This window comes from Schistocerca americana, chromosome 1 (genome assembly GCF_021461395.2).
Source record: "Schistocerca americana isolate TAMUIC-IGC-003095 chromosome 1, iqSchAmer2.1, whole genome shotgun sequence".
NCBI lineage: Eukaryota > Metazoa > Arthropoda > Insecta > Orthoptera > Acrididae > Schistocerca > Schistocerca americana.
This window is the reverse complement of record NC_060119.1, coordinates 1,171,204,378-1,171,221,604: the sequence shown is the minus strand read 5'-3', so window position 1 is coordinate 1,171,221,604 and position 17,227 is coordinate 1,171,204,378. Positions and strand designations below refer to the sequence as shown.

The 17,227-nt window shown below is 41.5% G+C and overlaps 1 protein-coding gene across 1 annotated transcript in view; it reads left to right on the top strand.

Annotated features, from left to right (window-relative positions):
- LOC124597824 (glutamate receptor ionotropic, kainate 2) overlaps nt 1-17,227 on the top strand; it is a 353,359-nt gene that overhangs the window by 255,650 nt on the left and 80,482 nt on the right. The window contains exons 11-12 of the mRNA XM_047135963.1: nt 1,815-2,069; nt 5,463-5,720. Of these exons, the coding sequence (XP_046991919.1) occupies nt 1,815-2,069; nt 5,463-5,720 (513 nt within the window). The remainder of the gene's footprint in view (nt 1-1,814; nt 2,070-5,462; nt 5,721-17,227) is intronic.

The following is a 17,227-nucleotide window of genomic DNA, read 5'->3' as shown; positions in this document are numbered from 1 at the left end:
CAGTTATTTGTTGTGTGTTTCAGTAATGTATTTATAAGTGTAGCATATTTTAACAGTATAGTTAATACAATGAGTATTTTTCAATAATGTTTCTCTTTTATATGTTATATGTACAATTTTGCTAAACTGTGTGGAAATGTTTTGGATGCAGCTGGGTTTAGGGCAGGCTGTTCCAACGCTATGCCATAGGCCGGCACCCTGGTCACCCCTCACTCTGGCCTGGGGAAGGTGCAGCCAGTATAGGCTATCCGGCAGGTGGTCCTATTCCACCCATTCTGTGCACTCGGCCACCCCTGGCTGCGTGCACCCGATCGGTGCAGTTTAGTCGCGTACGCTAAAGCCGTCGGCACACACACCGTGCTGTCGAACGTTAACGTTGAGCGCGCAAAGTTCAACGTGCTGCTGAACTTTCAGGAACGATGCGACTCGTGCATACGGTACGTGGGCCTCAACGTGGTACACGCGATCGCAAAGCACTCCAGCGGCAGTTGAGGGACGTTTCTATTTCGTAAATCACATTGTTTACTCATCGGGCGCGCGTAAAATTCCCACGTTAGCTCTATTAAAACGCACATTTCCTCCATTGTCCAAGGAAAGGAAAGTACCATGTCCAATCAATAATGACACAGTTTTATAAAAGTTCCATTACAAACAGTGCCGTACAAATTTGGAATACTTCTCCGCATAAGATAAACATTATTTCATCATTCCTACATTTTAGTAAAACCCCAAGGTCAGTCTTACTTTATCATTGTTCCTACCCAGTAGCACAATATTTACATGTGAATTGAAGCGTAAAAGTAAAAGTGGCAAAATATTTTTATACAAGCAGCGCAAGCTGTCCTGTAGATTAAGCCAACTGGACAAAGTCACCCCTAAAAAAAAAAAATGAACTTATATTTACATAACATCAAATATTATAGAATATACTTATATTAAACTAATAATAAAGTACCAGAACCCAATAAAAACACGAATGTTAGGAAAAAACTTTTGGAAGTGGCAAGACGCGAACCTCCGCCCCATCAAACTAAATACACACTGCAGATGTCTAATCATAGTATGTTAGTTCCGGCAGAAAACCTTAATCGTAGATATGTTACTAACTGAAGTTTTACTATAACAAATTGTACCAAAAAAATGCGTTTTGGATAGATCTTCAGTGTGTCGCTGGCTTCAAACAGCCTACTCGCATAATACACAAGTTACAATAATTCTTTTGCCACGAATATGATGTTTCTCATTCTTTTATTGGAACGAATCACACGACTAGCAACTGGTTTTCCAAGGATTCTCAATTTTCTGGTGGTCAGAAACGGCATATATACATATAGGCTTGAAATGAATGCCAATACGGCGCCTCACAGCTCTGTACTGAAGGGAGACAGCGTGTGTGTGACGTTGGTGGCTCATTGGTCAACGGTCAGACGCACGCTCAGAATATATGACATGCCAGATATTGCTCTGCACGTTCGGAAAGACTCCCGAACGTGCTATTCCACGCTATTCCACGCTCAACGCTCAACGTTCGGATGAACGGTCCGTGTGCCATGTGCTTAACGCACGGCTGCGTAACTTGCTCCGATGCCAGTCGTTGTCCACCCCTGGCCACCTGTGCCTGCGGACCTCTGGCTCTCGAGCTGTAACAGCCTTTTTTACGGAGGGGTAGGGAAGGGGATGTTTTCGCACAGTTGCCAGGGGCGCAGCCTCCCATAGGTGCGGCCCTGGACACGTGACACTTGAGCAGCTGGGGCGCCCACCAGCGGGGGTGGTGGCAGTGCAGCGGAGCAGGCTGTGGCAGGGAGTGTGCGCAGGTGCCGACGGACAAGGAGTCGACGTTCTTCACGTTCCTGGACCCGCTGGCGCTGGACATCTGGTGCCTGGTGGTGGGGGCGTTCCTGCTCGCCTGCCTGTCGCTGTTCGCGCTCGCCCGCTTCTCGCCCTACGAGTGGCGCAACCCGCGGCCGTGGCGCACCCCCGACTTCCTCGTCAACCAGTTCTCGCTCTCCAACAGCCTCTGGTTCGTCACGGGAACTCTGCTGCGACAGGGCTCCGGAGTCAACCCCAAGGTAGCGCCCCAACCACCGTCCGCATCCTGCCTGTCTCACTACCTCTCAACCTCCACGAGTTTCACAGTTACAAATAAGACAGTACTAGCCTGCTGAAGGCAAATCTGCACTACGTTCACAGTTATTAGGTACTCTCTCAGTCTTTCGCAGCTCCATTACTGGATAAAAGATTCTCTGTTTTCACACCGCGTCAATCGAGATAACTGTCACTGCCAGTCAGGTGGGGACATCTTTCCTATCTCGAAAGTGAGAAGTTTTAATCCCTGTTACGTTGGTGGCGACAACCGTTGAATGTTCGAGAATTTTGTCTGAGCTGACGCTTCTTGGGTTCGGCTGTTTGGGGGAGGAGACCAGACAGCGCGGACATCGGTCTTATCGGATTAGGGAAGGACGGGAAGGAAGTCGGCCGTGCCCTTTCAATGGAACAATCCAGGCATTTGTCTGGAGCGATTTAGGGAAATCACGGAAAATCCAAATCAGGATGGCTGGATGCGGGATTGAACCGTCGTCCTCCGGAATGCGAGTCCAGTGTGCTAACCACTGCGCCACCTCGCTCGGTGACGCTGCTTGAAAACCGAGATTTATCCGATTCAAACTCGTTATGACAGAAATTCAATGAAAGGTGGACAAATCGATTAGACTTGAATATCTTTCCAGAAGGATTGTAACAACATTAGCAACGAATCATTTTTCTGCTTTCAAATATAATGCCACAGGGTAACAAAACCGAAAATAAAATACTTGACATGTACGTCGAAAATCTCTGGACTATATCTGTCGGTAGTACTGACTGTTTGCACAGACTTTACGTATTATGACAATGCAAATTTTCCAGTGAAGTTTGATATGTTCAGTTAGTCTTCATTTGTCACGACGACTGAAAAACTGAACAAATCTTGGCAAATATCCCAGTCATTGGTTTCACTGATACCAGTTCATGTCATTGATACGGTATCGATACTTCAAGAGACATAAATAGACGGATTATACTTTTTTTTCAATAAATGACCTGCCTCTTCGCAAGCTGTAATATGATACATACTTGTGAACACAGATAAATTTTGCAGTTATCTTTCGTGGGCGGATAATACCTCAACAGATGGTTTGAATTTGACGAAAATATTAACTATACACAGGGTGTTTCAAAATTACACAAACAAACGTGGAGGTGATGTGGAAGGTTTCTTGCGGAACGGAATGAGGATAGGAACCCGTGTCCGGAAACGTCATCCAACGAAGCTATTGTACATCGAAGTTATAGTTGCTGGCACGTGTATATATACTTTATACACAGGGTGAGTCCATGAAGATGTTAGAAACTTTTGGGGATGATGAAGACGTTAAAAACTTTCAGGGATGATGAAGAAGGGTAAATGTATAAATTCGAGTAAAGGAATTCTCGTCCATAGACGAACGAGTAGAAAATTATAAGTGAAAATTGTTCTGTTGCCTCCCAAAATGGAATACACATACCTGTGGTCGTGTTGCTAAGATTGTAGGGCCGAAAAAAGGAAAAAAAATTGTAGTAAAGCTAGGCTCTGAAATGAGGTATCAGTACGTGTTCATCTTCGCTATTGTGCAGCAAGTGCTTATAGCTCTTAAGAAATACGTTTTAAAGCCTATGTTTAATGGCCTTTTTTTCTTGTTTTGGTCCATTCTATCACCTCTGAAACTTGCGTACCCTACAATCTTAAAAACAACATTACCGGTACATGTATTACTTGTCATAGGTATGAAAAAGATTTTCGCTTATAGCGTTCAACTAGTTCGTTTCCTGTACAGACACCTTACCTTAAGCTGATGCAATTATCCTTCTCCATAATCCCTGAAAGTGTGTAACGTCATCACGGAATTACTCTGTATGTAGATACATATACAGGTGCCAACGCCTGTAACTTTGACTCACTGTAGCGTCGTTAGATTACCTTTGCGGCGTGGGTTCCTCTCCTCATTTTCTTACACACCACTTTCTACACGCCCTCCAAGACGTTCGGTATAAATTTCGAAACACCCTGTATAATGAACTTGCTTCTTATGTTTCCCTTTCTTTTCTCATTGGCTTTACCAGTTTCGGTTCATGTTAACATTCTTGGTTGGACTTGCAATGAATTTTTTACTCTCTTGAGTGTGCTCATTTTTCTCACGTTTCTCGAGAAGTTTCATTTCACAAACACTGTACCAAATTACCTTTTGTATTAGCAGTTATCGCATTAGTTTTTCTGTGATGCAGGTAGTGTCATAGGCCGCGAAGTTGTTCATGTTTGTCGGTTGACAGTCGCTCACGTCGGACGTGTTTGCGTTTATAGTATACTACGGATGGGTTTGCTCGAGATGCTGAGATTGAGTAAAAGGGGAGTGAATGGCACATGGGCAGGGAAACTGTATCGGAGACAGTAGGTCAATACTCAGTGAACATTTATTAGGTTGTGTACCTATTATATTTTCTGTTAGTTACCTGCTCATTTCAGATGGTTTTGATTTAAGCTGTTATTATATGTATGTAATAATTTAATAGTGGTACTTATTGTATTGTAGAAATTTACTACTTGATACATGAAACAGGGCAGTTTTTGTGTTCTTATTTAGTTTAAAATAAATGATATAGCTGTTATAGATACGGCCACTCAACAGATCTGGAAATTTGGAAATTTGTGGTGAGATCTTATAGGGACCAAACTACTGAGGTAATCGGCCCCTAACCTTACCCACTACTTAATCTAACTTTCTGTAACTTACGCTAAGGACAACATATACACCCATGCCCGAGGGAGGACTCGAACCTCCGATGGGGGGATTCGTGCGGACCTCAACAGATCTGTTGAGACACCTATGTAGTTCACAATTCCAATACAAATTCCTAAATTTGTGCACCAAAGAAATATGTTTTACTAAACAGGTGATTTGAAAATACTATTAAAGAGCCGTAGATTATCTTGAAAAAATGATCTCTCTTGTCCGTAATTCAAATCAATCTTCAGGGAAGATAAATAACAACTATGAATCAAAAAACGTGATTCACATAGCTTTTCGAGTTCTATACGTTGAAATACAGAGCTCAGCCGTAACAAACTCAGACTAGTGAATAACTAAAAGCCTTCATATTTGGTGAAGAAACTGTTGACAATTGTTGTAACTGTTTGATTTGTGGTTTCCTGTTGCTCCCTTTCCTGAAAGAACCACATTGAATAAGAGTGTTGAATGTGTTGTGTGACTTAACGGAATTTTTCCACAGCTTTTTTTTTTTCGCACCTTGTGTTGTTACACTGGTGGGAGCAGTACGTGCTCGACTAATCTGCTTGCTGTTGCCACACCTCCACTCTGTGGAGCGTAGCGCGCGACCCTGGCGGGGCCGGGAGGCACTACTGACGGCATGTAGCTTGCGGTTCCCGGCAGGTCCCCACGAGCGCGCCGACGCGCCTCTTCTCGTTCATGAATCCGCTGGCCGTCGAGATCTGGCTGTACGTGCTGGCCGCCTACGTCCTCGTCTCCATCACCATGTTCGTGGTGGCCCGGTTCTCGCCCTACGAGTGGCACAACCCGCACCCCTGCGACACGGAGAACGACCTCATCGAGAACCAGTTCTCGCTCGCCAACAGCTTCTGGTTCACCATCGGCACTCTCATGCAGCAGGGCTCCGATCTCAACCCCAAGGTACAACGCTGGGGGTACGTGCTAGGTGTGCTCTGCCGGTAACTTCCCGCTAGTAGCTCCGTAGAGTTGAATGCCCAAACGCAGCACTTTGATAACAAGAAGGACAAATTTCATTATTTTCCTTGTTTTGGAAATGATAACATTTGCTGTCTGGACTGTTATTAAAGTTGATTATTTATGGTAGGAACTTTAGCTAATGTATCGTTCTCAAGTAACAGCAGTAACAACATAAATTTCTGAAAGAACCAACTGAATTTTAAAGACACATATATAAGAAACATGCTGAGCGTCATAGTGGCTATTCATGGTAAGCCGACACAAAGAAATGAAAAACTTAGTAATTAAATCCTTCTACTGTCTTTTCACTCCATTTTTAGTATTTAGATACACATTTAGAAATCACAGCTTCATTATGTCAGCTTCAGTAACGACCTCCATGACGATATCAACTCGCCAGAAACGCGTATATCTGATATTTAAATTTATTTTAATATTACAACACACTGAAGTATTTCCATACGATCAACACACAAAGCTTTCGGTATATGAATATGTTGGAGTTACTTCATCGCGACATCTTATAGAAACATCAACAAAATTCGCTGACGTTCTCCTCGCGTGTTGACGTCGCACACTTATATAATAACTGAAGTCCTGGTGATCAACCTATGCACTATATTTTCAAAAGCATCTGGACACCTGCTAGTAGACATTCATATAGGATTTTTCCACCCGGCATCTTTATTACGGCTGGCAGTTTGCTTAAGACACTTTCGATGAAGGATCCAAATAACTGTGTAGGATCGGCAGTCCATTCTCCCGCATGAGCCGAAACCAGGGAAGGTAGTGGTGTTGGACGCTCGGGTCTCGGTCGAAGTCGATGTTCTAACTCATCACAAAGCTGTTCCATTCGGTTCAGCTCGGGATAATGAGAAGCCCAGTCTTTTTTTCAGGAATTTTATTGTTCGGAAACCATTGCCTCGCAGATGTTACTTTATGATATGGTGCATTGTCTTGCTGGTACAAACAGTTATCGTCTCCGAATTATACCGTTCTGTAGGCAGTCCGCAATGGTGTACAATGTGTTCATATCTTTCCGCACTTAATTTCTGAAGAGCTAAATAAAGCACTCCCAAACCGTCACACCACCTGCTCCATTTTTCACTGTTGGCATTACTCATGAAGGTAGGTAACATTCTCCTGTTACCCTCCAGGCCAAACCCTTCCATCGGATTGTTTCAGACTACAGCATGATTCATCACTCCAAATCACTCGCTTCTCTTCTTCCGCTGCCCATTGGTGTCGCTCTTAATGCCGTTTCCAGCGTCGCTTACCACTGACCACAAAAGTGTTTAGTTTATCAGGGGCTGGTCGACCACTGTGTCTCGTTCTTTCCAAATCCCTATGTACAGCCATTGCGCCTACCTCGACTACTGGTAGCACTCTGGAAGTCACGAGTGACTGCTTCAGATGATTTCATGCGATTTCTTACAACCACCCTCCGCAATGCTCAGAAGTCCCTATCCGTCAAGACCCGAAGTCTGCCTGATATTGATTTAGCTTTAGTATTCGTTTGCATTTCCACTTCACTGTCACAACACCAACAGTTGTCCGAGGCAACTCTGGAAAGGTTCAAATTCCCGTGACAGATTTCTTAATCAGCCTAAATCCAATGACTAGTCCACATACAATGTCACTGATCTTCCCCGACCAACCCATTCTGCTTCTCTACTAACAACATAATACTCCCTACTTCCTTTCGTAACGGCTAGACGTCAGTTCCGCATTACACAGGAGTGACCGAATAATTTTGATAAGACAGTAATACTGCCGCTTTGAAACGACAGTGGATGAATTCTTGTAGTAAGTTTTCCATTAGAACTACGACCGTCTTAAAGAAGTATTGCGTTTTAATTAGGTAACGTGACATATGGCAGTGGAATGTAGGTAGAACTGTTTCCCTGACAATGCAGATATTATCTTTGGTCACTTGTAACCACCACGTTCTGAGAGCTATATTTGTTAAACGTCGCAAAGGGCGCACGCATCGTGATAAATAGGAGAGCAATAGGACGTGAATTTGGTAGGAATTATCGTAGTAAGGAAGATGTCTGCAATACTTTGCGTGCATAATATTTTCGTTCTCAGCGAAGTGCTACGACATTTCATACTGATTACCCCCCATGAACCATGGACCTTGCCGTTGGTGGGAAGGCTTGCGTGCCTCAGCGATACAGATGGCCGTACCGTAGGTGCAACCACAACGGAGGGGTATCTGTTGAGAGGCCAGACAAACATGTGGTTCCTGAAGAGGGGCAGCAGCCTTTTCACTAGTTGCAGGGGCAACAGTCTGGATGATTGACTTATCTGGCATTGTAACATTAACCAAAACGGCCTTGCTGTCCTGTTACTGCGAACGGCTGGAAGCAAGGGGAAACTACAGCCGTAATTTTTCCCGAGGACATCATAAAAGAAGGTTGTATACCTGGAAGAATCCTGGCGATACTAAAAGGTATCAGATAGATTATATAATGGTAAGACAGAGATTTAGGAACCAGGTTTTAAACTGTAAGACATTTCCAGGGGCAGATGTGGATTCTGACCACAATCTATTGGTTATGAACTGCAGATTAAAACTGAAGAAACTGCAAAAAGGTGGGAATCTAAGGAGATGGGACCTGGATAAACTGAAAGAACCAGAGTTTGTAGAGAGTTTCAGGGAGAGCATAAGGGAACAATTGACAGGAATGGGGGAAAGAAATACAGTAGAAGAAGAATGGGTAGCTTTGAGGGATGAAGTAGTAAAGGCAGCAGAGGATCAAATAGGTAAAAAGACGAGGGCTAGTAGAAATCCTTGGGTAACAGAAGAAATATTGAATTTAATCGATGAAAGGAGAAAATACAAAAATGCAGTAAATGAAGCAGGCAAAAAGGAATACAAACGTTTCAAAAATGAGATCGACAGGAAGTGCAAAATGGCTAAGCAGGAATGGCTGGAGGACAAATGTAAGGATGTAGAGGCTTGTCTCACTAGGGGTAAGATATATACTGCCTACAGGAAAATTAAAGAGACCTTTGGAGAGAAGAGAACCACTTGTTCTAAGCAAAGAAGGGAAGGCAGAAAGGTGGAAGGAGTATATAGAGGGTTTATACAAGGGCGATGTACTTCAGGACAATATATTGGAAATGGAAGAGGATGTAGATGAAGACGAAATGGGAGATAAGATACTGCATGAAGAGTTTGACAGAGCACTGAAAGACCTGAGTCAAAACAAGGCCCCGGGAGTAGACAACATTCCATTAGAACTACTGATACCTTTGGGAGAGCCTGTCATGACAAAACTCTACCATCTGGTGAGCAAAATGTATGAGACAGGCGAAATACCCTCAGACTTCAAGAAGAATATAATAAATCCAATCCCAAAGAAAGCAGGTGTTGACAGATGTGAAAATTATCGAACTATCAGTTTAAAAAGTCACAGCTGCAAAATACTAACGCGAATTCTTTACAGACGAATGGAAAAACTGGTAGAAGCGGACCTCGTGGAAGATCAGTTTGGATTCCGTAGAAATGTTGGAACACGTGAGGCAATACTAACCTTACGACTTATCTTAGAAGAAAGATTAAGAGAAGGCAAACCTACGTTTCTAGCATTTGTAGACTTAGAGAAAGCTTTTGACAATGTTAACTGGAATACTCTCTTTCAAATTCTGAAGGTGGCAGGTATAAAATACAGGGAGCGAAAGGCTATTTACAATTTGTACAGAAATCAGATGGCTGTTAAAAGAATTGAGGGGCATGAAAGGGAAGCAGTGGTTGGGAAAGGAGTGAGACAGGGTTGCAGCCTCTCCCCGATGTTATTCAATCTGTATATTGAGCAAGCAGTAAAGGAAACAAAAGAAAAATTCGGAGTCGGTATTAAAATTCATGGAGAAGAAGTAAAAACTTTGATGTTCGCCGATGACATTGTAATTATGTCAGAGACAGCAAAGGACTTGGAAGAGCAGTTGAACGGAATCGACAGTGTCTTGAAAGGAGGATATAAGATGAACATAAACAAAAGCAAAACGAGGATAATGGAATGTAGTCAAATTAAATCGGGTGATGCTGAGGGAATTAGATTAGGAAATGAGACACTTAAAGTAGTAAAGGAGTTTTACTACTTAGGGAGTAAAATAACTGATGATGGTCGAAGTAGAGAGGATATAAAATGTAGACTGGCAATGGCAAGGAAATCATTTCTGAAGAAGAGAAATTTGTTAACATCGAGTATAGATTTAAGTGTCAGGAAGTCGTTTCTGAAAGTATTTGTATAGAGTGTAGCCATGTATGGAAGTGAAACATGGACGATAATTAGTTTGGACAAGAAGAGAATAGAAGCTTTCGAAATGTGGTGCTACAGAAGAATGCTGAATCTAAGGTGGGTTGATCACGTAACTAATGAGGAGGTATTGAATAGGATTGGGGAGAAGAGAATTTTTTGGCACAACTTGACCAGGAGAAGGGATCGGTTGGTAGGGCATGTTTTGAGGCATCAAGGGATCACAAATTTACATTCGAGGGCAGCATGGAGGGTAAAAATCGTAGAGGGAGACCAAGAGATGAATACACTAAGCAGATTCAGAAGGATGTAGGTTGCAGTAGGTACTGAGAGATGAAGAAGCTTGCACAGTATAGAGTAGCACGGAGAGCTGCATCAAACCAGGCTCGCGACTGAAGACCACAACAACAACAACAACAACGTAAACATGGTTATCACGTGGACGCTGTCCTCTCAAGAAGAACGAGTATTCATCGACGCACTTCATCGTGAGGTAGGAATCGTCTAACTTTAAAAAGAATTGGCCTTTGCCAGCAAGAAAAAACTGAGAATATCATGTACTTCTAAAAACTGAATTTTGTTAACTAGTTATGTTATTACAGCTATTACTTGAGAATGGCTCGACAGGCAAAATAAATAAATACATTTAATAACAGTCCGGATGGAACATGTCATTTCTAAAATACTGCAGAGTTGTGGACACAAGTAAACGGAAAAATTCTTCTTATTCTTATAACTTGTTCCCACATTAGAGAAAACTTTATGTTTCAGCAACTGAAGCCATTTAAATTATGAATGCATATAAAAACGCTTCCATCGTTAATATCCACAGCTACACTTTTTGAGCCGATGATAAATTTTTTCAGCATTACCTGTTTTCCCCTTCACCGCGTCAAAAGCTATGTAGTGCGCAGTATAGCCTGCAAGTTCCTTTCTGTACGACTTGTCCCCATGTTATTTTTGAGCTTCTTCTTTTTTTAGTCTTCTTCTTATTGTTCTTCTTTATACTGTGTGTACCGGTTCCGTGTCTTTAACAATTTCCTATTGCTATTCAGTACTCTCTAGACGATTGCCATGCATCAACTTGTAACTTCCTGCTGTGAAAGGTATCGTCAGTTAACTTGATTGTTTCATTTATAATCGTGATAATGAAATGTTCAGTTTGCTAAACATTTTACACGGTGACGATTATTGAATTGTATGAAATAAAATAACCTCTGAACGGTTAGCGTTAGTATGTTTGAAATGTACGGTCGGTCAGTGGAAATGATGGGAATTACTATGCGCATTTACGATTTGATTTAGCGACGAAGCCCACTTTCATTTGGATGGGTTCGTCAATAAGCAAAACTGACGCATTTGGGGCACTGAGAATCCTCTTGTCGCGATCGAGAAGTCTCTTCGCCCTCAACGGATGACTGTGTGGTGTGCGATGTCCAGTCACGGAATAATCGGTGCGATAATCCTTGATCGTACGGTTACTACCGAACGGTACGTGACTTGATTTCGACAAGATGTAGTTCATGCAAGATGCAGCTCCACCCCATTGAAGCAGGAGAGTGTCTTATGTTCTGGAGGGACACTTTGGGGACCGCATTCTGGCTCTGGGGTAGCCAGAAGCCACTAGCATGGACCTCGATTGGACGCCATATTATCCGGTTCTGAACACATCCGACTCCTTTTTGTGAGGCTATTTTAAAGACAATAAGCCCAAAACCACTGCTGGGCTGAAAACAGCCATTCAAGAGGTCATCAATAGCATCAACGTTCCTAGATTTCAGCGGGTCATGCAGAATTTCGATATTCGTCTGCGCCACATCATCGTCGAGGATGGCAGGCATATCTAACATGTTATAACCTATATCCAAATATCTGTAGTGACAAGTTGAACAAAGTGTGTGCGCGCCGTAGTTGGTAACTATTTTATGTTTTTTTTAAAATATACTTCAATAATTGTCACCCTAACTTCTAACCCTTTTCTAATGGCTACCATTGAGGGATAAAGGGGAAGAGGAAAACGAAGATATCAAATGCTGGACAATATCAAAGGAGAAAAATATTCAAAAATGAAAACACTGGCTATGGACGGACAAAAGTGGAAGAGGCTTAATCCATGACAAGACTTGACAAAATGCAGAATACCATACTACTATTACATTGCCTTCTAGCAGTTCTTTATCACTGTACAAATGATCTCTTGAATTGCAGCCCTATAAAACTGATTGCAGACTGGCACTAGAACACGGCATTATCTCTTACATGTCGAGCTATGAATGCGCGACTCACGTTCCTCGATAGCACGGCTTGAATTTCCATGAGTCACACTGTTTTAATCTGGCACCTCCAATGTAGAGTGAAAACGTCACAGAATTCTGCATTTTTGACCCTACGCTTTTCAGAAAACTTTCATAAAACATGGTTTCGCAGCTAACAGGGGCAGATAGAGAATTATCGCCTTATCAACTTAAGAGCTCATATGTTCAAGTTGCTAACAATGATGGTATACCGATGAATGAAAAAGAAAACTGATGATCTGTTGGATGATATTTGGGGCTCGCAAACGTAACGTTCAAGAGCGGCAGTTGTAATGTGGAGCTTTGCTTATGGAAGCAAATCTTCACAAAAATGGAGACACATTTATAATACTGTTCAACATGTTTATTGTTGCAAGATGTTCTAAATTCAGAGAAAAGTAGGAGTAAGCTGCACGGGCAGCGTACAATATGTACAATAACCAAGAGACGACAACGAAGTACTCGGATTAAAAATCTAAGAAACATATGAAATGATCAAGAGTGGGCTTGAAGTTCAAGGTGAAAGGGTATCAGAGATAAGATTCGCGGATGACATTGGTACCCTCAGTGAATGTGAAGAAGAATTACCTGGTCTGTTAAATTGAATGTACAGTCTAATGACTGCAGAATATGGTTTGATAGTAAACGGAAAGAATACGAAAGAAATTGGGAGTACCAGGAATCAGATTAGTCATAACCCTAACTTCAAAACGCTGACCACGAAGTAGACAAAATTAAGGAATTCTGCTGACTTGGAAGCTAAATAAAATATGACGGATGAAGCATAAGTAGACAAAAAGCGACTATGGTAGACAAAGTGGACATTCCTGGCCGAAAGAAGTCTAATAGTATAAAAAATTGGCCTTAATTTCCGGACGAAATTTCTTAGAATGCACGTTTGGAACATGGCAATATATGGCAGTGAATCATGTTCAGTGAGAAAACAGGGAGAATAGAGAATCGAAGCGTTTGAGACTTGATGTTGTAGAAAGGTGTTGAAATTTAGGTTGACTGATAAGGAATGAAGAGGTTACTTGCGGAACTGTCGAAGAAGGGAACCTGTGGAAACCACTGACAAGTAGATGGGATAAGATGATAGGACATGTGTTAAGTCACCAGGGAGCAACTTCCATGGTACTGGAGGATAAAGACTGTGGCGGGAGACAGAGATTGGAATACATCTAACAAAACTGATGACGTGAAATGCAAGTCCTACTCTCAGACGAAGAGGTTGGCACAAAAGGGAAATTTCGGCGCGTCTCATCAAATCAGTCACTATATATATGAGTTAATAAATTTATCCATGGAATTTATGTTAGTCAGCTTCCTTAAATGTGTTTTCTCTCTTAAATTTTTTCGGTACCCTGTTCTCAGTGCTCGTCTTCAAGTTTCCGCATTGTGCAATACAGTAAGTTTCACCAGAATCGGTGGAAATTATGATACGACTATCTGCAAATATGCATTTGGAACTATGCAATGTTTGCAAACCCATTGCAGGATACTGCCTTGCCTATTGTAAGCAAACATGAGATGAATATCTTAAATTGATGACAGATGTCCTGTAGCAAGTCTGTAGTTGTTTCTTCATCGAATACGTTGAACATTTTCACTGATCAGCACAAATGAAAAAAAAAATCCTTAGTCTTCCAGTACTTTAGTCTGTTATCCTGACACGGTACTGTATGCTTCCTGCAGTTAATAAACAACAGGGATTACTTCATTTATGGCTTACTAAGTCATCTTTCCTGAGGAAAGATGATATCTATCAACAATAAAGCAGGTAGTACGCATATGGTATGTCCCCCTCATTACTCTGAAACCTAGTGGTTTCATGCATCACACATTTCAGATATTCCTTTTCACGTAATACGAAATCGATTAGGAGAGAGTGGAGTGTTTATACAAGTGATATAACGGTTCTGACCATATCAATAATAATCGTTTTATATCTCGTGGCAGGAGATTATAAGTTTATTCTCATTATTTAAAATCACTCACATTTTTAGGCCCATGTCTTCCTTCTTTTCGTCATGTGATTTTCTATAGCCAAGTTCTTCTTCAGGTGTTAGCACTTCATTTTCCGTCTATTTAACTGCATCAGAAAAGTTATAATATGGTAGCGATATCCCTCTTTGCTGAGTCGGTTACCCATAAAACTCCGATCACTTATGTTTAAACATTCAGAGCACACCTAGCTTACCTAACGTAAAATAAGCACCCATGTCATTCTCAGCTAGCTGGAAGCATGGCTTGTTTATTTAACTGCATTTTATCGGTACGCACAAACCCTAAGTAGTCTATTTGTCTCTCCAAAGTAGTCCGCAGTCACCCACGTAACCAATGGCCTTTCACAGACCCTGCATGTCTTCAGTTGTAAAATAAGCACCCTATATTTCAATTTCTGTGTTTATTTTAAAATTAGAATATAAATTAAATTATGTTGCTCTGTATGTTTCTTAATTGGTGTTATGTTTGTCTATGGAATGTGCATGAAGAGCTTAAATATTAATTTCGTATTTTTTCGGATTTTATAATAATTTTTCGCAAAACGCCTACATTGTTATTTGTTTTGGAATGAATTTTTCTTATCTGTCTACCTGTGGGTGCTTATTTTCGAAGACTTCCAGGGTTGTCTCTGGTGGTGGATTTACGAAAATCGAGAAAGCGTAAACAGGAGAAAACCAAAACCAATATTTTAAACGCACTTTTTTAATATTCTCGGAGAAAATAAGAAATACGTTTGTGAAGTTTTTCGAGCACTACTCTTGATTTCAGAAATCTGGGGTAATAGCCTGAATGAAAATCAGTGTTGCTTTTCTTTCCAAAAGGTCAACAACTGTGCATTCCGACCCTTCCAATTTACAGACGTCTTGGAAGCGCTACGTCCATAAACGACAGACTCGTAATCTCTGATGCACAGTAGCTGCGCCTGCTGGTCCCAGAAAAGCTACAGTTTGCGTTTGTGGAAGGCCATATTACCAAACGTTTTCCTGCTTATTCAACCCACTTCATATCGTGTAATACTCTACCGACCCCTAGATATAGTCACTTCTCTTTTAACTGTAATGCTAAATATGATTTATATTGAAATACTCGAAATAATTTTGTTCATGGTATAATGAAGTGCCTAAAGTCATGTGGTAATTGACTTTCTAAACCAAGCCAGTGATAGGACATTTCAAGCCTTCAACTGTTCTCGGAAGATTTCCTCTGCGATGTCATATACGAGGTGTCCTTCCGAAGAATCGTCAGGTGCATTTTGCATGACGTTTCAGCAGACATTTGCAATTTAGTTTCTGCACTGTGTAGGAGAATTCAACCCAACGTATTTCGTGCGACGCCCAATGTCGACGGAAAACGTCAATTTAAAGCAGAATTGTACACGCCCATTCGATAGAGTCGTCCCAGATTAGTCTAGTGCGATATCTGTTTTATCGATATGTTTTAAAAAGGACAGTAACACACGACGAATAACCAGTAAGCCAGCAGCGACAGATCCGACCCATCTTGCGCTGACTACTACAGCCAAGCATACACCGCTACAGAGTCGCTGGTGGACTTCGTGTTTTACGATCCTTGTTAATACATATCTAAGAAACAAATATCAGACTACACTAATTTTGGAGCGGTATGTCGAATTGTCACGTAATGTACCGGTTTAAAAATAATTTTGTTTGTAATGGGAAACAAACCTGTGCCTTATGTTTACACTAGGCGTCGCATGAAAAACATGATGTGTAATAATTGGTGGGGTTGACTATAGCTACACAATGCAGAAACGAAATTGCAAATATCTACGCAAACACAACGGAAAATACGCCTGAAAACTCTTAAGAGAGACACACTGTATACGGCCTCCGTAATTGTCCGATTCTTGCAAGTAGTGGAACTCGCTTTGAATGTTTCCTCCGGTTATATCCTAATGACGTGCGATAGTTTTCCGTCCTTATGACGTAGATGGCGAAATGATTCTTTATGTTTCACATAAGCGAACATTCTGACCAGGCGTGAATAATGTTGTCCGTTCTAGTATCGTAGCGTACGTTTACCAACGTAATACTAATTTTGGCGTCATGCGATACTTTCCTTGTGGCATTTCATTGTACAAAATGGAGTGTCAGTTTTTTCAGTGACATTATTATATTCATCTATGACTTAAAGTACGTGTTTTGAGAGTAAAACGAGGCCCTAGTTCCGAGAGCAGTTTACCACTGTATAAGTACTATTCCTTTCCTTCAGACACCTAATGACATCAGCACCGATTTTCGCTATTCTTATGTCATCTATCGAATTGTGCATCTTCGCACAATATGTCTCTGTCATCGGCGGTAAGCCTCAATAAACAGACGTCCTCGGTTACTGCACAGTGTAATTCATGAAGGACTGTTGGTACAATCTTGAAACGGAGGAGAGACACCTGCCGGATTTCCGACCACCAGAGGTACCACTAAAATGGAGCCGCAGTATCAGTTAAGGTATTAAGTCCGATATCTGATAACACACCTTACAACAGATCGCGTTAGTTCAGGTGCCAGTTCTAGAGATATTATATTTTTGTCTGCGCACTCCTTTTACCGACATTAGTTAGCACCTTACTGAGGTCTTGCAGTGCAAGTCTACTGCTAGAACGAAATAATACGATGTAACAATCAATCAAGGCCGAAAGAAATACTGTTGTATAATGTTGGTTCCATCTCTGATATTTCTCACTTACCGACAGCCGCCTTGTAGTATGTATATAACATATAACATGGGTGCAACTGGAAAATGTAGCTCATGACTTTAGGCATTTCACGGTATAGTATTTTTTTGATGGATAGATCTTAGAGATTCGGTGCCATTAATTTTGGTACTGTAACAGTACAATTCCATGGAATAAACACGACGCAGG